Genomic DNA, 22,035 nt, shown 5'->3' with positions numbered 1-22,035 from the left:
ACCCCCTATTGTCATTAAATATCTGGAGTTTAGTTTGAAACTAGTGTGAAGCACAGAATTTTATTTTGAAGTGCAAAGGTTTGCTAAAACTATTATTGAACAATTCAAGTATTCTCTCCCATATAATTAAGCAGCATTTTCACATTCTCTTAAAAGAAACAAATTCCACTCTTTAAGTACTCAATATTTGTATTTATATAAGCAATATGTTTAAAAAAATACTTTAATAAGCTTTTCCAGAATTGCAGACAGGGAGCTAGGTAACAGACACAGGTATTACCAACAGTGCAAAATTACTATGTGAAAAATTTATAAAAACTACTTTGCAATTTTTTTTGATTTCTTTCAAAATATCACTTAAAACCCTTTATAAAGCCAACAGTCAGGCCTGTTGAGTTGAAGGTTTGATTCAGACTGCATACAATGCACTTTATGGATCAGGACACAATAGTGCTTAAAATATACATTACAATCACTATACAAAGCTGTACTGACTTTTCAGACCAATTTGGAAACAATGGGTCATCTTTTCCAAACTGCACTAAAAGCTGTTTGAACTGGTTGCTAAATTACAAGATTTTTAAATAGTACTACTAGTGCAATGTCTTTATCAAGTTATAGTGGCTGCATTTTAAAGAACATGAATAAAATATTGTATAAACACCTGCATAAATGAGATGCACATTACAATTAAATACTTAAAAACAGCTGAGCATTACATATTGAGTATGGAATGTCAGGATTTTCTTAGGCATACCATTAAAGGTAAGATTAAAGACCAAAGTAGTTTCTAAAAAATGTACACAGTGCTATATTTTACTTACAAGCCTGAGAACAATATATTTATAAACTTTCCTATGAACAGTCTTGCAAGCATTTTCAACCTGCAAAAATACAGACAAGGAACAGAAAATAGGTTTTCAAAGTTGCAATAAGATTTCTAAAAGCATTGCACTGCCTTGCTTTGATATACTTTTTAAAACATAATCTTTGATACGAGGCTACAAAAACTTTGGATTTTCATATTAACAAAACTGGGTTTGGTCAGCCATGGCACTTTCCCTAAAGCAGTAAAATTTAAAAGATTAAATATTTCATCTATACACGTTATACTGCTTGTAAGCAACAGACAATAAATACTAGTCCTATAATGTTAAAGCATGGAATTCATCAAAAATGTTTCATGAGAAAGCAGAAGGCTAAAAAAAAAAAAGATATTTCCAGGAACTACAACAAAAGTGTTTTGGGACAATCTAAAAGACTAGTGGACTAAATAATTAAAATCAAACTATTTTGCCAAATCATTAAATGAGCAGATCAACTTGGAAGCTATAATTGTAACATTTCAAGTAAGCCCCAAGACAAGCACATGGTTAACTTTGTTTTATATAGCCAAAGTTGCAAGAAAAAAATAATGAAAGACTTTATATGTCATTGAGAGATTGATTCTGTAAACCTTCATTATGGCCATAATCCAAATCCTTTTATATATAGGAACTGACACTATTGAAACTATTTCCAGACTGACAAGGATTTGTTTCAAACGTAAAGAAGGTCAACAATCCTTACAGTACCTCAGATCCATGCATATTAGTACACATACATGCCATAATAACTACTACCCATACTTTTGTACTTCCCCAGAAGCAGTTAATCCATGGATTTGTTGGATGCAGCATAAGGACCCACAGCATGCAGGCTAAGCATTTGGTCCTCATCAAGGTAGCCAGATTTAATTAATTCCTAATTCTACTGTGCTCACCAAAATGTACATATAAACTGATAAAGTAATGGATGACCTTGACTAACAAGAGTTAGCAACATTAAAGCCTTCAGATGATGTTTTTTAGACTCTATCTCATAAAAAGAAATCTGAAAAACAATTATAAAAGCAAGAACACTTGTGCAATCATAGCATCACGCTAATCTAAAAACTTTTAAGTCACCATCTGTCCCAAGATAAAAGTTTGAAAATTCTGATATTAATTTGGGTAAGCAATTTAAATATTTAAAATTTCTACCGCTTTCTGAAACATGACTTTTATTAATAAAAAAAGCTTTAGCAAAATAAAGTGAAGCTGACAAATCCTCAGAAGATCAACTCTCAGAAGATCAAAGTTTACCATACTGTACAAGTTATGAAAATTACACACTTTTTAGTATTGCAAAAATCTTTCAAAGGCTACAAAATCTGGAAAAATACAGAAAGTATTTCTTATTTCCAGATAAGAATATGGAAAGACATCACTGATGTCAATAATTCTACATACAAACCTCTTGGTTTATTTTTAAAATATAATTCATTCATATATATATATATGTGTGTGTGTATATATATATATATATGTATGTATATGTATATACACAGATACACACACATATATATACATATTTACATATGCCTACACGCTGACACACATATACATTATACACACGCCAATGAATTCTCATGCAACCAGGATTTACTGGTATTCCTTAAAACTGTTCAATATTGCTTCTTTCTTCACTTCCATTTTATCAATTCTGCTTGGGAATTTTAAGCTATTTTTCAAAGTATAATTTACATAACAGGTTAGTGCCCTGAAGTCATCTAAAGAAATTTGCCTAAAAAACCCAAAACTCTCAATCAATTCTATAGCAACTGCCTCTCTGATAGAAATTTCTCCCATCTGCATTTCAGGATTTTAAAAGGTATACTGTAATCTTAGCTAGGATTAGGAAGCAATTAAAATATATTTCAAAATCTCCATAAATTATTTTATGGGATTTGAATCTGTAAAGAGAACCTATTAATCCTGAAAATGCAGACATCCCATAAAATTATTTGAATGAAATGTGTTCAGTCACCCACAGTGTCCTGGTCTTCAAATTTCCCTTGGGCCACTGTTTCTTGGAAAATTTCAGAGGAAGCTGTGCACTCTTTGTCACTGCTGTTGATTCTTCTCCTTTTCATAGGCCTTTCATTTGTATCTTCATGCCTTGTATTTGAATGAGGAAGTTTAGAATGATTGGAAAGATTTTCAGGTTCATAACCATTTGTATCAAAATCTACAAGTTGCGTTTTTTTGCCAGTTGTTGGTCCATTTATGTGCAGCCCTTCAATTTTCATGTCATCTTTATTTGATAACTCACTTGGCCCATTAGTAGATACACCTAGAAAGAAAAGAGAATATAAAACAGAAAAGAACTACCATCTTAAAAAAACAAGTCACAAAAACAAACCATAAAACACGGATATGATATCATATATACAGAATGCAGTCGCCCAATTTGTAACTACTTAGCTTTTAAATAGCTTGAGTGACACTACAAAAGTGGTTGATGACATCATAATCCATACTAAATTTGATTTCATTTTCTTTGCATTTAAATAAGGCATACCATCTGGTGTGTGTTTTCCCCTGCTTCTACTTACTTAATATTATTATTTCTGGAACTGCATTGAGATGTTACACTAGGGGCTGGGAAAACACAGTTTTAAATTTACCCTTAGTGATGGAAATTTCAAGGGTAGGTTTGGCCAATCTTTCTCTCTTAGTCCAAGCTACTCCACAGTAAACGAGTTGAGGTTAAAACAAGAGATAGAAGGAGCCACCAACACATTAAAGAATGCACCATTAGGGAATATAGATGGAAGAAGATATTTTACCTACCATTTTGATTACCATTGCTGGTTGTGCTGTCCTCTCTTTCTGAATGGCTGGTGCTACTATTGGAAGTTGTAGGAGGAGGGCTAGGAGCTCTGCTGGATGCCGCACTTTCACTTTCATCTAAAAGACGATCCATGTAGTCCCTTTAAGAAAATGTTCAAGAAATTTGCTCTTCAAATATGCTTCACTTGAAGTGCTACACTGAACAATCTGCATTCACCTAATGCTAAGCCAAGATTTTAAAACCATAATTCTTATTGAAGAAGACAAATTTCCCTGGTTTGCACATATATTAAATCATATTATGCTAAAGCAAAACCAGAGAAATGGCAAGTTCTATTATTGTACTTAAGATAAAAAGCTCAAATTCAATGAATATGTATTAATTGTACATTCAAGATGGCGGCGCGTTCACACGCAGCGGCTCTGAGCTCCCGGCAAACATCAATTTGCCTACAGGGGAAATAGGTCGACAGACGATGCCATAGCTACTGCTTTACACTCTGTAACAAGTCATCTCGAGAAGCCTGGAAGTTACGTCAGGATGCTTTTTGTTGACTACAGCTCGGCTTTCAACACCATTTTGCCAAGCATTCTCATCGAGAAGCTGACTGACTTGAAATTCTCCCCCGCCATCTGCGATTGGATTCAAGACTTTCTTAGGGATCGGTTACAAACAGTGAGGGTCGGCTCTGCTTTGTCCACCCCCATGAAGCTTTGCACCGGCACGCCACAGGGCTGTGTGCTTAGCCCCTACCTGTACTCTTTATACACTTATGATTGTGTATCATCTGACCCATCCACTGTGATAATCAAGTTCGCAGATGATACAACTGTGGTGGGTCTTATTACAGGTGGGGATGAGACAGCATATAGGGCGGAGGTACAAAAACTATCCATATGGTGTAGTAACAACAACTTGCACCTAAACATCGGCAAGACGAAAGAGATGGTGTTAGACTTCCGGAGAAAAAAGGAGGAACCTGCCCCACTTTACATCGGAGAGAACTGTGTAGAGAGAGTTTCCTCCTTTAAATTTCTGGGAGTCTACCTCTGTGAAGATCTGACCTGGAAAGTTAACACAACTCAGGTGGCTAGAAAGGCCCAACAGAGGCTTCACTTTCTTAGGGTCTTGCGGAAGAACAGGGTAGAAAAACAGCTAATGACCCTCTTTTACCGGTCTACTATAGAGAGCGTCCTCTCGTATGGTATTGTGGTTTGGTATGCTGGTCTGACAGCCGCGGATAGGAAAGTATTACAGAGGGTAGTGAGCACAGCACAAGACATTGTGGGCTGTTCCCTGACACCACTGGATGACATCGCCAGGGCTCGTTGCCTTGGAAGAGTGAGGAAGATTCTCAGGGATGACTCACACCCTGGACGGTATCTCTTCACTCTCCTACCATCCGGTAGGAGATATAGGAATATAGCCAGCCGTACCAACAGGCTGAAAAATAGCTTTTATCCATGGGCTGTTAGGCTTTTAAATGGGACATAATCTTATGCAGAATTGACTTGGGAGGCCGGTGTGTGGTGTAGTTGGTTCACATAGTGTGGTGGGATGGAGGGTTTGTTGTCACTGTGTGTTGTGGGGAGAGAGCACGGGGGGAGGCTCAGCTAATCTCAATGTACACATGTTGTACTTTGACAATAAAGGTTTATTATTATTATTAAGATAAAAAATAATAATAGCGTAAGAGCCTAGAAATTCAATAATTGTTTAGAAATTCAACAATTAATTTGTTTACAACTTGCTTATGATTTCTATTTCTTGCTGAAAGTACTAGAAAATACAGGTAGCCCTCACTTAATGGTTGCCCTATTTAGTCATTGTTCAAAATTATGGTGGTGCTAAAAAAAACTTTATAATCAGTCTTCACATTTATGAGTATTGCAGTGTCTTGCAGTCACATGATCTCCATCTGCATGTCTCACAGTTGACTTCTGACAAATAAAGTCAATGGCGAAGCCAGCTATAAAATTGCAAGTTGTGGTCATATGAAAACTTGCCTAATAACGTGATTCACTTAATAACCACAGAGGAAGTGATATATAAACCTATTATGATCATGTGATATCTTTCTTAACAACCATGTCACTTAGTGTTGGGGTTGCCAATCCCAACTGTGGTTTTTAAATGACCAGTAACTTTAAGGCAGGGGTGTCAAACTCGCAATGTCATGTGGTGTGTCGCGATGTATCGTGACTTTTTTTCCATTGCTGGCAATGGGGTAGGCACGGTTTCGGCATGATGCATCCGGACCGCAGGCCAGCAGTTTGACACCCCTGCCCTAAGGCATCATTCTAATATGATACACCTTAGTAGAAAATGTCCAGTTAAGACATTCAAAGAATAATCCATTTTAAATTTTGAATGGAGATTTATTATACAGTAAACAATACGACAAAGGCTTGCCTAAAGTAACATTTCTATGCCAGGCTACTAAAGTTTTTAAACTATTTCTATGACCCTTTTGTTGTCTATTGTCTATATTTTTTTCTGTTTTATTCCTAGGTGACCTGGGGTTATTTATTGTTGAAATGTGCACAGAAATTCTTGAGGTAACTGGCATACTTAGCAAAATCCTCCCTTTGTATTATGTTTTTTACAAAAGAGAGCAGGTGAGTGTAATCCTAGATTCAGATCAGAGGAATCTCAGTTAAAATTCCCATTCCACTACTTTTCTTATACTGTTCCAACCTGATATTCCTATCAGTTATAATATAGGTCACATTTGTGGGAAAATGAGACATATAATCTGGACCTTCAGTATAAAGGATAAAGTTGCAGTTTCAATAATAGCATGTGTACTTTTGAAAAGACAACATAATATTCTAATGTAATACAAAAGTGGTATTCAGACTGATGACTAGAAAGAAACACTTTCATTTCTAATTAATTAAAAAAGCTGTCATTTCTAAAAAAAAACAAATTTTAGTACAGTGCAAGGTGAGAGAACAATCTACAAGACTTACGTTACACCAGGATGGAGATTGTACTTCTTTTTACCAAATCTTGTCTGCTGAGCAAAAAAGTCATATCGTTCTGATTTTTTCCACATGTAGTAAAATGCTACACACTCTCCGACAGATCTTGTTCGTACCTGTGTTTATTACACACCAAGAATATAATCTACTTTAATATAACATTCATACTAAAGGACATATTTATAGGAAAGGGAATATTCAATATAGACAAGCCAGCAGATAACAAATTATTCTTATTTTTTTTCCCTCTCAAACATCATGCAACACCCCTTTTGACTTTGTAATGCTTTGACAACTGCATATCATCACCAACATCATCATCATGATTGTGCTGGTACTCTAATCTTGCCTACATATTCATTTGCTTAAATAATGCTAGAATAAGATAGTAGGACTATAATACAAACAATAATCAAAAATAGGCCCCTGTAAGTCAAGCCTCAGGCAAATCAGTTTTTTAATCAGGGACCAAAAAACCACTGCTTCTGTTACAGAGTAAAATCCTGTTGAGTTTGCTGGAGAAGAATTCCACTGTCATGGAGTGGATATGATGAAGAATTATTTGAAATAACACACAGAAAATCAATATTTTTTTTAGTAACTGAACTCTTGCTAAGAAAGGGATGGGAAAAAAGAAGAACTCAACATTCTAGCTAATTGACAACAACAATGGATTGTAAGCAGGAGGCAAATCAAGTCTTAACAGCCTTAGAAAACACTGAATTGTCTTTCTGGGGTGCAAAAGCTTTTAAAGAGACAAACAGAATTCTGTACAATCAAAGAAACTGAATCTCAATAAAACTACTGTATAGCCCAGGGGTAGCAGCTGGCTCAGGAATTCTGGGAGTTGAAGTCCACGAGTCATAAAAGAGCCGAGGTTGCCTACCCCTGGTATTGCCCAATAGAATTGTGTAAGCCACTAGAACTGCAACCAAATAGTGTAATATCTTTTGCAGAATATAAACAAAAGGGTTTGAGAGATGCAATCAATATTAAATGTCCTGATACATTGACCATATTAGAGCCAGTGATTTGACAGCAGCACTTCAAAGATAAGGAGGCATAGTAATTTCTCCATAATGCCTCTGTCTGCTTTAAATAATTCAATTTCAAATAATGACCGCTTGAAGATCCAACTGGGTAACATAAGGGGAGTAGGACATGCATCAGCAGTGTAGGATGCTATGGGTGAAATGGGATTTAACAGCTTTTCTAAGATTGGCACACGGTAATGCCAGGGCTCTAACTTAGCCCTAAACTTAAGCATGGTTAAAGTTAACAAGATTCTCTGTTTTAAGATGGATGGAAAGTGATTATGTGGCAACTTGGTCAACCTCAATCTTAATGACGGTTAAGTGATAGCCACTGGTGATCAGTGATAATCACTGTTAATATGGGCAAGGAAAATTCAATCTGTTAAAGGATCATAACATTCTATAACTGAGAATAACTGCATTTGTCATACTGAGGCCTCATGAGGTCAAAACTGAACGCACTCTTTGAGTGCCATATTAGAGTAAAGCTAAGCAATAACACAAGTAGTCATTGACTTACGAACACAATTGAGCCCAAAACTTCCATTGCTAAGCAAGACAATTGTTAAGTGAGTCTTGCCCCATTTTACGACTTTTCTTGCCCTAGTTGTTAAGTGAATCACTGCATTTGTTAAGTTAATAACATGATTGTTAAGTGAATCTGGCTTCTCCATTGACTTTGCTAGTCAGAAATTTGCAAAAGGTGATCACATGACTCTGGAACATTGCAACCGTCATAAATATATACCAGTTGCCAACTGTCCAAATTTGGATCATATAACCACCAGAATGCTGCAGCGGTCATCGTGAAAAATGGTTGGAATGCACTTTTTTCAATGCTGTTGCAACTTCGAACTTATTAGGCTCCACACACATTTGCACTACTCAGGTGACCCTGAGGACACAGGTAAATCTCCAGATGCTTTCAATGACTCTCTAAAGGAATACAAATGACCATCTCTCTGCAAGCAACATAAATCCTTCCACTCCCCACCATCTAGTCAGAGCTGAAGAAGTTTCTTGGATGAGAAGCGAAACGTCTTCAAAAGAAACACAAGAAAGTCCAGTTGCCTCCTGAAAAAGCACCTTTGGGACAACCATAACCTGGATGACTGAGAACCTCCGTAGACATTCAAACTTACTAAACCAATGGTTGTAAGTCAAGGTATTGCCTTCATTACAATAAAAATGTGACTTCATTCAAATTAACTTTCCAAACTGGAACAGCTGGAAAGGCAATTTTAGGCTTGCAGGTCAGAGACAAAATAAGTATTTTACATTCAGGCTACTCAGGCCTTCAGTAACATGGATCATCTCTGTCATTACCATGATGGCCATGATCTACTGAATCTCTTCTAACTCAAGTGTTGAGAGAAAGCAAATTGAAACCCGCCACCTTATAAGGCTTTCATCATTATACAAGTTACTAACCTTGTTTGCTTGGATTAAGTGAAAATCCTTTCCATAAGCTTTCAAACCTTGTTCAAAATTTCTACATTCTTCTTCTGTCCAGACAGACAGCTCCTCTGAATTAAAATAATACAATACATAAATAAGAACTTCAAGTCAAACAAGGAAGTCTATGTATGAATTCTTAAGTACTAAAAATGATAACATGTCTCCTATTTGATACAGATGTGACATTTTATTTAGTTAAAGGTATTTTGGAAACGGAGAAGCTCCTTATGGTGAATTTAAAAGAGTACATAGGGAAAGTGAGCAATGCTTCGTATTGGAAGCGTCTTCCTGCCTAATTTATTTCCTAGGGTAGGGTTGGGGGTTAATTGGTTTAGAAAGCAGAATCTAAAAAGGGACCACTCCTTCCTTTCTGTCCTTTTTCATTTTCAGAGCAGACAAAATCTTTTCTGCACAGAAGCTCTTCACATTCATACAGACTTACAGAAATCATTGCACTGTGAAAATACAATGCCATGATTTGCCATCATTATCTTTTTTATGCTATACTAGTTTTCAAGATAACCAAGGTAGTATGGAAATACCTCCACAGCAAAAGATGTGCTATGAATTAGGTCCTCCCTGTCCTCTTCCCGTCCCACCTCCTCCACCACCCCAATTACATGGAATCTTCAGATGAACTCTCTTTCTCCATATCTACCAGAAGGAAAATATGGTTACTGCAATATACGTGTACACCAGAGCTGAAGTTTAAGAGAATAAAATATTCAACTAAAGTATGAAAATCACTGTGTCTATGTGGCGTGTGTGTGTGTGTGTAAACGTAACAAACAAATTTAAAAAATGATGTAGAAATTCACAATAGTAAAACACGCTAAAAAATAAAATCATACATACCTCGGGCTGCTTTTACATTAAATCTCAATCTTCTTAATGCTTCATCTGTATCAAAACTACATTTCACTAATTCATACAAAGCCTGCAAAAGAAGAAGTCCACATTGTCTTCTTAGACTTGTTTTAAAATTCTAATGTTAAAAAATGACAGAACTCAAGCAATATGAACTATGACCTCCAGGTTTTTATATAGCTAATAAAAAAATTCTAGATCATCTCTTCAAGATGTTCTAAAATGTTAGGGATTGGATATAGAATATTATTCCTCTGACAGGAACATCCTGAAGGAGTGGCCTGCTCTGCTGATGGAAAAAATGAACCAATTTTCCCGGATTTTCTCTGTTTTCATCAACCACACAATCTTCTTACACTGTTTTGGAAAGCTCACAACCCTCCAGGGCAAATTTTAACAAAAATGTAGGTAACAAAATAAGCAGGAGGATTGGGGTATACTGCTGAAAACCACTCTCTTTGTAGCCAGTGGAAAAGCTCTGTTGGCAAATGAAGATTTCCATATATTTGATATACCTGTTCATTATCTTTAATATGGGATCCTTCAGGAATTGCATCAATTCCTCTCTCATCGCCTGTCCGTCTGGAGGCTTCATTAAGGAATTCAATCACTTTATCTTCAGTCAAGTAATCTGGATTCCATAGCAATTGATCATCATTTTCATACACTAAAATTACAGACAGATAATTATATATTTCCTAACAATACTTAGAGATCGGACAATTCTTTGCATTTTATCTTGCATCTAAGATGGCTCATAAATTTCCGTTATTTTAAAATATTACTGAAAAATAGAGCTGAAATAAAGAAGAGAAAAGCATTTTCTCTAGCAAAGAGATTCAGGAAAATGCCTCATCCTGTTTATTTATTTATTTTACTTATTTCACCAAGTTCCAGGTAAGTGCAAACTTGATTTCTAATGACATTACATTTGCAGATTATACCAACTTTCCAAATGGCAGGAAGTGTTGGAGTTGCTCAACCAATTTGTTCTTAGAGTTTCTGCAACCACCAAAGCCATTTATAAAAAAATGTTTCACTATTATGGCTGGTATAATTCAGGCTGGTTTCTATGTAAACTCCATTTCATTCAATTATAATACATGAGATTGTGCTGTTGAACTGACGGCTTGAGATATTAATCAGTAACTCGTGGGATATTAGGAATTTTGAAGTTACATACATGGGAGATGCAATAGAAAGGCCTGCACCTGGTAATGGGAAATCCAGTTTTGTAACTGGTAAGGAAACCATGCACAAGTGTTTGTATCATTCCTTGCTCTTGTGTGTATGTGTGTGTCTGCATATCTGAGCTGCTTTGTTTAACCATATTTTTAAATAAATCAAAGTGGTTTCAGTTCACATATAATACTAAAAACATTAGAAACACAAGACAAGGAAACCAATTTGTTTAAAATGATGTTCAAAGCCAGCTTCTATTTTCTACATATATTTTCCACTGTATGAATAAATATTAAGCTTCCTTGCATATTTTTATATCTTATACCTTATTCTTAAGGATTCTTTATGAATTGCAAGAATTTTATACATCAACCTTACTAAAGTGAATTCCTCAAGAACTCACCTAAAATCTTAATTACAACCTTAATTAAAACAAATTGCCAATTACTTTACCTTTCTCATTCTCTTTATATTTAGCTATGCCAACTGGAATTTCAGCTTGATACATGGAGCCCACCATGATTTCCTGTTTGGAAAAAAATATAAATCATCTGTAATCATAGATCAAACACCATACTTTACGTTCAATGACTAGACAGACAGCCAAATACCAATTGGAATAATAAACATTTTAAAAGTATGAAATAAGCGTATTTGTTCATATATTGACTTCTTTATGCAATGTAAACTATTACATGGGCTTAATAATAACCAAATTTGCCAATAAAAATTCCAGATTCTATAGCATTTTTTCAAAAACTGCCAAGTAGCTTCCAACCTGAATGGCTAAACAAATCAGGAACTTACAAACAAAGAAGCTAAGTTTCGATCCAAATTTTGGACTTGCTGCTGCCAAATGCAAAGAGTTTGCAACAACTATAAACCACAACTTCAGATTGTGTCTAGTTAGAAAGTGGCAAAGCAGATTACTTGCATATAAAATTAAGGTTTCCTTTGCTTTCATTGCTCATGAATAAGAAAAGATTCTGGAATTCTGACTTGTTGTATGAAGCGAGTACACTTAAGTAATAAATGATCCAGTTTATCTGCAAAACCAAACTGTTACCTTGAATGTCAGATTAAAAACAAAAATCTGCACTGGGTCAGAACAAGCTTTTCAACCTGGGCACTAGTTGTCAGGCAGACACAACAATGAATTTTTTTCCCCCAGCTACAATCATTTGGATAAAGAGGGGAGGAAATTCCAATGAAACATAATAAAATTGCAGATGTAATAATATTTTTCCAAGTCCCCCCTTTCCAAAACCTTGCTGTATTAACCGAGTCCTCTTAAATGTTCAATACATTTTAAATAACAAAACTTCAACAATGATTTTATTTAAGTCAGAGTTAGAATTTTTAAAATAAACTATAGCTGCATGCTTCAGATCTTTGGGCAAAGCACTGTGATAGTCTGTGACATCATTCAAATATAATCTTCAAATAGCTTAACTGTAAAGGCTCCTTGAGCCCCAACTTGCTGAGACTAGCTTCATAAGGAGCTTTGAATACTCATAATGTTAGGAATGATTTTTCCCACAAATTAATTTGTATAATAGTTATATTATGTTGATAGTTTATCATAAAGCTCATATTTACTTTTTTCCAGTCTTCTGAAGGAATATAGTCTTCGTCTTCTTCAGATTCCTCTTCAATTTCACTATCTATATTAAAAAAATAACAACTTTCACTTACATACGTATAGCTATCCTGGATTTACATTTCTTCAAACAAACTATTTTCTACAGATTTTTCAAGTCCCATATCTGGTTGGTTAATTAAATATTGAACTGTGATGTCACAACCAACTCTGTGTGACTAATTGTGGTTGGTATGTCCTGACTCATAATGCTCTGAACTACAGTTAGCTAGGAGGTTTCCATTTTTGAAAAATATTTAAAAATGTACATTCTAATATATTTATTTAGGTAAATAGCATTGCTAAAGAGCTGATACATTCAACAAAATGTTGCTTAAGGACATCTGTATCTTGAAAGTCACAAAAAGCAGCATTAAAATATAAAACAAGCTTTTGTCAGAGGCAAATACTTTTTAAAAAACTTTAAAAAATAGAAATGCTTCTTCATATAAAGGGGAGAATTTGTTCACACAGCTAAAAGTTAACTGTATTTTTTCCAGGGATATACGTTAGAAGAATATATACAAATGTTTCAGAATATATTAGCTAAGCAATTCATTGTAAAATAATTTTATGTAACCATTCCATCATCCCTCAAATTCCATACACAAGGGCAAGTACGAATGACATTTTAAACCAGAGATTTGTAGATTAAAAATTACCATGTCATATATTAGTTTTGGTACCACACCAAATTATTTTGCTGCACTTTTTGGACTCACTAACTTTATGTTAACAGCATTTCTGCTCATACATACGTATACGTAATTACAAATATAAGCTACTCCCAGTCTATCAACTCTAGCTTTCTTTTTGAAATGGATTCACATATTCACATAAATGGATTCACATATTATGCTAAAGGCAAAAACAAAAACAAAAACATTATGCTAAAGGCAAAAACAAAAACAAACAAACATAACAGGCAGTAATGGAGGAAAAGCTACTTAAAATTCTTAGCATTAGACAAATATAAATATTAGCGCAATGATCAGGTCACAGATAACATCAGCTAAGCCTCTATTTCCAAATATTAGCAGTGAACATCAAAAATGGAGAATCTCTGGTTTAACAAATCTGCCAGCCACTCTTCCTTCTCTTCAATACCCCCTTCTTCTTTTCCCTCCCCTTCAGTATTCAGTGTGACAGTGCTCAGAGCTTATCTCACATAGCAAACAAGAAAAAAGTTATCCAGCCTTTAGAAGTAAATGCTCTCTTTCGGAGCACAGAGGATTTTCTCACTTGAATGCAGTAACAGCATCATGTGTGCTATATATATACCTGGGTTATGTTTTTACGCATAACTGTGCAGGTTATATACTCTTCTCAGAAATGTATTAGAAAGCAGGGCAGTAGATCTTGAGATTCAAATATAGAATTCAGAAGTTTGAATACCAACCAGCATTATCTTTACAGAGAAAATGCCTTCTAGTATGCTCCTCAGTAGGTCCAATGATATCAAGAGACAAGACTTTAGAAAAGATCATTCTCCCACTCCCAGACAATTTATCCTTGATAAGTACCTTCACTGTAAAGACAACCAGCAACTATTGTCTTTCTCTACAAGAAAGGAAAAGGCAATCTTTTATTTGTACAGAAAGTTCTTACTGTCTCCAACCAGCAGCTGATAAAGAGCTCTGAAGTTCATAAACAGAATTCTCTTTCCACAAGAAAACATTTTCTCCTTGCAGATTACTTTTAAAATATTAGAGAAGTGAGAAGAGAGACTCTATCCGTATTTCAGAAGATTTCAACTACAGAGAAAAAAAAATCATTGCCTTTTTGTGCAAATTTCTCACATAAAAGTAGGCGTTGGTCAACCTGTTTCAAAATTCCAGATTTCATCATTGCGATGATTCTAGCTCTCCTGACGTTCATTTACTGCACAGGGGAATGCCCAAATATTTCTACAACTTCCATGCATTTCTAAAATGTTTGAAAACTGATTTTAAAAAATACATACTTGTATCAAAGTATTTACAACGACGTGGGCGAATTATTTCTGGTACAACAGATGAAACTGGATCACCATTGGAGGACTGTGTCTCATCCTCTTGACCTGATGAATCCTTTATAGCTTCCTCCTTAGAAACAATGTAACAAAGATAAAAGCAATTATTTTTAACTTTACTTGACTTCTAGCAAACATAATGCAGCAAATATAACAAGAGATCTTAAAGCAAACTCCAATTAAATGATGAATACAGCAAATAAAACAGATCAAAGCTACACATTAAAACACAAAAAAGCAATGTATCTTAAGAAGCATCTTAAAACTAAAAATCGAAGCAGCTTAGTAAATATTCACAGGAAATATTTCAGTTTCAATACTATCACTGGAAATTTTTTGTTTCACCTACTCATCCTAAAGGATGAGACCAAGAAAAGGATCACTGATTTTATGTTCATCTTAACTGGCTAGCTCTAGTATTATTTATGAACTTGAACAGTTCTTGAATTACCTGCTCCCAAGATATTAAAAAAACTTTAACCAATAATTAAAGGACAGAAATAATTTCCCTAAAAAATTATGGTTCCCCCAAATGAAGAGACAACATATTGAACGTACATACACATATTTATTTGCACATTCATGCACACTTGTGTGTTTGTGTGTAGACACATATATTGTTGAATGCTTCCCTCATTAATTTAGAGTTGCTAAGTCTAGCTGAAAAACATACCTGTACATACGTAACATATTTGCCAAAATGTGACAGATTTGCACAGGCATATGTGTGCATATATTCCTGCTAAAAGTTACACTCCGAAAAAGACAAAAACAAAGTATAAAATACTACTGGGTAAAATTTCCAGTGAAAGCAACTGATTCCTATTTGCATAATCAATCAATCTCATACACAATCCCGTCTCATGAGAAAAGTATGGTGATGATAAGACTTCTCTCCAACTTCCAGAGGAAATAGGAATAGCACTAAGTAACGCATTAAGTATCAAAGTTTATTCATGACCATAGACCAGGGGTCGGCAACCTGAAAAAGCAAAAGAGCCACTGGGAACCGGTTCCATCACACATAAAAAAAAGTGGGAGCCGCGTGCGTGGATACACGCGCGCGGTTCCACTTTTTTTTATGTGGGCGCACCTGCACGCCAGCGGCGACGGGTCTCCGTGACGGGCGCTGGGTTGCGGCGGCACCTTCAGCCCAGGCGTCGCCGAAGCCACCCCCGTGACCTCCAAACTGCCGCCCGAACACCCGTTTGGAGACCTGCTGGTGTTCGGGCGGAGGTGCGGTTTGGAAAGCTGCCGCAGGTCTCCAAACCGCACCTCTGCCTGAACACCAGCAGGTCTCCAAACGGGTGTTCGGGCGGAGGTGCGCACGCACCTCTGCCCGAACACTTGTTTGGAGACCTGCTGGTGCTGGTTTAGAAAGCTGCTGCGGGCCGCGGCAGCTTTCTAAACCGGCACCAGCAGGTCTCCAAACCACACCTCCGCCCGAACACCAGCAGGTCTCCAAACGGGTACCGCCGCTGCCCGTTCTGAGAGGTGCGCACGCAGCTCTCCAAACCTTTGGAGTGGTGCGCACGCGCATCTCCTCCCGTTCGGAGGGAGAGGTGCGCGCGCACCGGGCGACTGGGAGCCGCAGGAGACGGCTCAAAGAGCCACATGCGGCTCCGGAGCCGCAGGTTGCCGACCCGTGCCATAGACCAACCTTCTATGTATAGCACAGCCAACAGCATAAATTAAAATAAGAGAAAAACACAGCTAATTATCTTTTGACATGGAACAATCTATTGGAATGTAATTCTAGACAGTTTCATTACAAGTGATCGTGATGGAAGAGTGATTTTTTTTTCCTACAACCATGATGGAAAGGCCAAAAGCTGGCAAGAGTATATGTACTTCTGTGAGGGACAGAGAAAATATATAAATATTTAAAAGAGTAAATAAATCCTGTTCCACAGGCCAGTGTTATATCAAAGTCTACTCCTACTGTAAAACCTAGATCCAGAATACATAGTGTGATTTCTCATAAGGGCTACCCAGATGCCAGTGAACCGAGATTACATAGCAAGCTGAACTTATGTGTTTTTTTAAAAGAATTAGTCAAGCTTAGATTTAATGTATAGTAATTGGGATACTTTTCTCCCTCAAAATTAATTTTAACTAGTATTTCAATCAGTAAATCCTCACATGGGCTTTCACTGTAATGCAACCCAGCTCTGGCCTCGGCTTGCACTGAAACGCAGTGAGTGAAGAATTGCTCTTAAGAACTTGTACTGAATTACCTTCATTTTTTTCATCTTTATAGAAGTAAATTTGTGTGCCAAAGTGCACTGAACTCAGCTCTTTGGCCCTGAAAAGTGTGATTCCACAAGGAATGTGATTATGTTCATAGTGCTTGGCAAATTTAATGATTAGGTTTTTCTGCAAAGATGAAATAGTTTTCTTTTGCTCTTTCTAGCAGAGGAATGAAACGTAATTCCTAATTATTTTACATTTTTCAATACTGAGGAATTGTAGTTCAGTTCTCTTAATACATGTTAATATCTGTTCAAACTGACTGCATTTGATTTTCTATTTATGACACATTTTATGCATTGTTTTGTTAATGTAACTACTTTTGTTTTACTACAATTATTTTCTATTTTTTCTTCCTTACAATATAGGTACTCCTCAATATACAACCATAATCGAGTCCAACATTTCCATTATTGAGACAGTTAAGTGAGTTTTGTTCCAGTTTACGACATTTTCTTGCCACAACTGTTAAGTGAATCAAAGCAGTTGTAAAATTAGTAAAATGGTTGTTAAATGAATCTGCTTCTCTACTGACTTTGCTTGCCAACAGTGGCAAAAGGTGATCACATGACCCCATCAAAAATATGACCCAGTTGCAAGCACCTGACTTTGGTCAAATGACCATGGGGATGCTGCAACAATCATTAAGTGTGAAAAACAGTCGCAAGTCACTTTGTCAGTGCCATTGTGAGCTTGAGCGGTCACTAACAAATGGTTGTAAGTTGAGGACCACCTGTAAACATTAACTTTGAAGTCAGCATGTATCAGGAAGAGGATGATCACATTATCTGCATAAAGCAAAACAGATAATGGGTTGTTTGCTAGCATAGGGGGATGACATTTTTGACGAACATTTTGTGAGAAGTTAGATACTTGTTAGGAACTTGATATTCATATTAAATTAAAAAGAGGTTTGCTTAAACCTTCTTCCAATGGGAATTTGGGCTGAAAGGCTTCTATTCACTGTACATTTGACTTGTATGTATATATTTTTACAGAATGCAATAATCTAGTAAGATTGCAATCCATAGATTGTTTGATGATTTCCATTACAATTTTTAGAGATCTAAAATTTCTGCCACATGGTTTAGGATAATTGATTAGTCTACAATTGACTATTTGGAATGTTCTGTCCTGAATCTTTATCAGCCAAGACCTGTTTTTTTTCTAGCCAAGCAATGTGGTCCCTACATATGTACGCTATATAATTTATTAACAACACTTAAGAGACTGGACAAAAATGAATAGGCTTTTTTTTTAACTTTTCTTAAAGACTGGCACTGTAATAGAATAATAGCAGTCTCTGAGCAATTGCACAAAGCAATCAATGTATGTGAAGAGAAGGTCAACACAGGAGCTTACTATTCTGCCTTAGCTTTTATAAGTAATGCCAGAAGAAAGAGGAAAAAGAATATAAAAGTAATCACAGGATGGAGATGGGGTCAGCAATAGCAGCTCTGGGAAGTAAAGAGAAAGAGGGAAACAAAACTAGATATAAATGTAGGCAGGGAAAGAGATCAAAGGAAATAAAATATAGCTTTCGTCAGGAATATTAAAATTTCAGCATGAAAACAGGCTCTTCCAAATGGCTAATCTTCAAAGGCACCAATGCTTTTCAGCAGGAAAGTCTGCAATTTGTTGTATTTCCTGCCCACTTTTACTTTCAGCAACATTTTCTAATCTTTTAAGAATTACAGGGAACGTAAGATCCCCATCCACAAATAATTATTTGGTGTTTGTGGGGGGTCATCTTCTTATAGACCAACTGTGAGTAGTTCTTTATAGGACATTCAAAGCAAGATGAAAATACCCAAATATTACAATATATTACAACCTAGAAATGACTATATGGATAATTGAGGCTGATACGCCTTCTTCATTAAGACTGGAGAGGATGAAAGAGCTGACGCTTAGCCACAGCCACCACCACCACATCTAAAAATGGCATGAAATGAAGAAAAGCAGTAAACACTCCTCACAGTGTATTATCTGTATCATGCTTTTTTATATACTTCCTGTTTATATATGGGATAAAGTTTCATTCATTCATGCCTCCCTTCAGCAATTTAATATACTAATACTATTTTTAAAAATATTTAGATATAAACATGATTTCATCTGCCTCCTTGGAATCTGATTTTAGAAAGAGAATTTTCCAAACCTTTATCTATTTTGGACAATACCGTTAGTAATGTATCCCAGTTTCAATGAAGGAACTTCATAAGGAAGGAAGGAAGGAAGGAAGGAAGGAAGGAAGGAAGGAAGGAAGGAAGGAAGGAAGGAAGGAAGGAACGATCATGTAGACTGTTTCTATATGGCTGGATTTACTTTGCCCAAATTTGCTAAGAGTGATTTTAAATATTTTCTAGGTACTGGTTTCATTTATTCAAGACGTTCTCATTATCACAAAATGTACTCTTAACTCTGCAGTTTAAAAAAGAATTGCCAAATAAGATTCTATGAGAAAATATAAAACATGCAATTGGTAGCCCACAAACTGGTTTGTAGCCTGTCTATAACATCAAGCAAGAACAACCTTAAATGTATACATTTTAAGAAATTTCTGAATCACAGGCCAGATATTCCTATTTAATTCTTCAGTGCTCAGATGGGCTGTTTACGTCAACTTCTTTGCAGACGCAAAGAAAAAAAAATTACTTCACCACAATAATTTCCTTTCTAACTTTGATTCTAGTTTGTGTAGAATGGATATACCTCAAATCTTCCACAATCTGTGGGGTGAAAGGAAAGACTATTTTAATGTTCTTATTTCCTAACAAATTTATGAACTAGAGATAAACAACATTCTGCTTGTAAACACTCTTATGAACAGGCATTTTAAGTGTTAAATTTAAAGTTTAAATCCTGCCTCACCTGAGATTATGAAAGAGATCTGATAATAAAATATATTGTTACTATGCTATAAAATAAAAAGGCCAGTTTTTAAACATCAACTAAGAAGAAACAGGCAATGCACAAATACAGGTAATAAATTATAATAAATATATTTTATTGCAGGAATGCCTCTGGTCTCCACAAAAAGGTTGGTAGAGAGCACTGTGAAAAAAACTTGTGTTATGTGACTGGGAATACCAATTATGACAGCTACTTTGCAAATGCACATATCACATTCAAAATATGCCTCCAGGTTATAAAGTCCTCTACTCCCATAATCTATGTCATGATTTAATCTTTTTAAAAAATACAGAGAAATTTAGAAGTCTCAGTGCCTCACAGACATTATTTCACATTCATTATAGTAAGAATTTGTCATAATTAGTAACAAACTTTAGTTTGGATGCAACTTATTAAGGTGCCTTTGTGATTGATTAAATAAAGTTAATTATAAATTTGCTGTGTGATATCTTTCAGTGGAGCCAATCAGAGGGCTATTTCCTATCTATCTATAAAAATAATTGAGGAGGTTTTACCTAAAATAAGGTCTCTCAAAATAAGAAAAAATAAAGTTCTTAGCAGCACAGCAAGAAACAAACATTTATTTAATTCACCTTTCTGATTAGAAGTACTGATATATCAATTTGTCAAAAAATTCTGCAACTCCTAATAAGTGCAAAAGAAAATTGGCAGAAAGAGCATTTTACTCTGAAGACCCTCTTGAACAAAAAAAATAACATATGCAACACAGCCACAAAAATAATTTTTCTAGAAAATTCAGTTTATACTGGATATAAAGAAATAATTATCATTTTGTGTGTGTACGTATACACACACACACACACATTGTTCAAAATATAATAATACCAAAGTAGCCACCGCATACACAAACACTGCAATATACAAAGTGTTCATATATTAGAAAGTTGCCTTCAATTATCTGTTTTGAAATCATCGGTCCAACGACCAAGCAAAACCTGATGAAAAAAAATTGTTTCCTTTGGCAGAAGTGACTAACAAACATCTATTTTCTCTCGGGAAAACATATTCAACATTTACAGACAATTCTGCTGAAATCAGTACTGAAACTCCCTATTTTATTCAAGATGTGCTCCAAAACATTTTCCTGGCAAATATCTTAACTATGGCAGAATAAAGCAAGGAAAGTTACTTCCAGTCTAGGGAGTTTAGTTATTTATTTAGGTATTTATTCATGATCAAGTGATCAAACAGAATTACAGTGGTTAGAATGCAGTATTGTAGGCTAATTCTGCAGACTGCCAGCAGTTCGATTCCCACCAGCTGAAGGTTGATTCAGCCTTCCATCCTTCTTAGGTCAGTAAAATTGAGGACCCAGATTGTTGGAAGCAATATGCTGACTCTGTAAACTGCCTAAAGGGCTTTAAAGCACTGTGAAGTGGTATACAAGTCTAAGTGCTATTGCTATTACATAACGTAGCCCAAATATTGGCAGCAGCTAACCAACCTTGACTGATTTCAAAATGTCCAGATTAGGTAGAGACTGCCAAAAAAAGATAGGGAATGCTAGATAGGAAAGTAAAAATGAGAACATCTGAGGAAAAGGACTTTCATCGTTATGAAAGGTAGCCATAATATGACCAGAAAATTATCACAAGATGAGTTCACTTAAAGGTTTTATCTATGTCAGTATTTCTGAACCCTTCATAACTTTAAGGATGGCCATACATCTTAACAGTTGCTAAGATTGAGAAACATTGATCTATGTCACCAAATCATGACTGCATTTTGCATAAGCAACTATCTCTGAACCATTTTCAAGGTGAACCCAACCTGGGGCTATCTGAGAAGTCATCAGAGTATATTTACTGTGGACAAGCTACCTTTCCTTAGAGTGAGTGTAAACATTCCACACAATTGTTATCATTAAATTCTGGTCGCACACCTATATTGTTCTGTTTCACTATATTCCATTGCGAACGGAAAGCAAAAAAAGTTTCTCTCTCTGTGTATGTATATGTGTGTGTGTATGCATGCACATGTTCTCAGGCCCCAGTTCTGTCAAGTAGCTTTAAGGTAGCA

The 22,035-nt window shown here is 35.7% G+C and overlaps 1 protein-coding gene across 4 annotated transcripts in view; it reads right to left on the bottom strand.

Moving 5' to 3' along the window:
- Positions 1-41: 41 nt before the first annotated feature.
- MIER1 (MIER1 transcriptional regulator) overlaps positions 42-22,035 on the bottom strand; it is a 49,963-nt gene continuing 27,969 nt past the window's right edge. For 3 of the 4 annotated variants that reach the window (XM_083361122.1, XM_083361125.1, XM_083361123.1), the window contains 10 exons: positions 14,782-14,902; positions 12,779-12,843; positions 11,633-11,705; positions 10,513-10,664; positions 9,986-10,067; positions 9,104-9,198; positions 6,627-6,754; positions 3,654-3,793; positions 2,852-3,153; positions 42-884 (listed from right to left, as the gene is read on the bottom strand). In XM_083361122.1, the coding sequence (XP_083217248.1) occupies positions 810-884; positions 2,852-3,153; positions 3,654-3,793; positions 6,627-6,754; positions 9,104-9,198; positions 9,986-10,067; positions 10,513-10,664; positions 11,633-11,705; positions 12,779-12,843; positions 14,782-14,902 (1,233 nt within the window). In that variant the 3' untranslated portion in view covers positions 42-809. Of the gene's footprint in view, positions 885-2,847; positions 3,154-3,653; positions 3,794-6,626; positions 6,755-9,103; positions 9,199-9,985; positions 10,068-10,512; positions 10,665-11,632; positions 11,706-12,778; positions 12,844-14,781; positions 14,903-22,035 lie in introns of all 4 variants that reach the window. The other variant, XM_083361124.1, reaches the window with a different exon arrangement.

This window comes from Vipera ursinii, assembly GCF_947247035.1.
Source record: "Vipera ursinii genome assembly, chromosome: 3".
Taxonomy (NCBI): Eukaryota; Metazoa; Chordata; class Lepidosauria; order Squamata; family Viperidae; genus Vipera; species Vipera ursinii.
The sequence above is the reverse complement of the archived record's forward strand: the minus strand, read 5'-3'. Positions and strand labels throughout refer to the sequence as shown.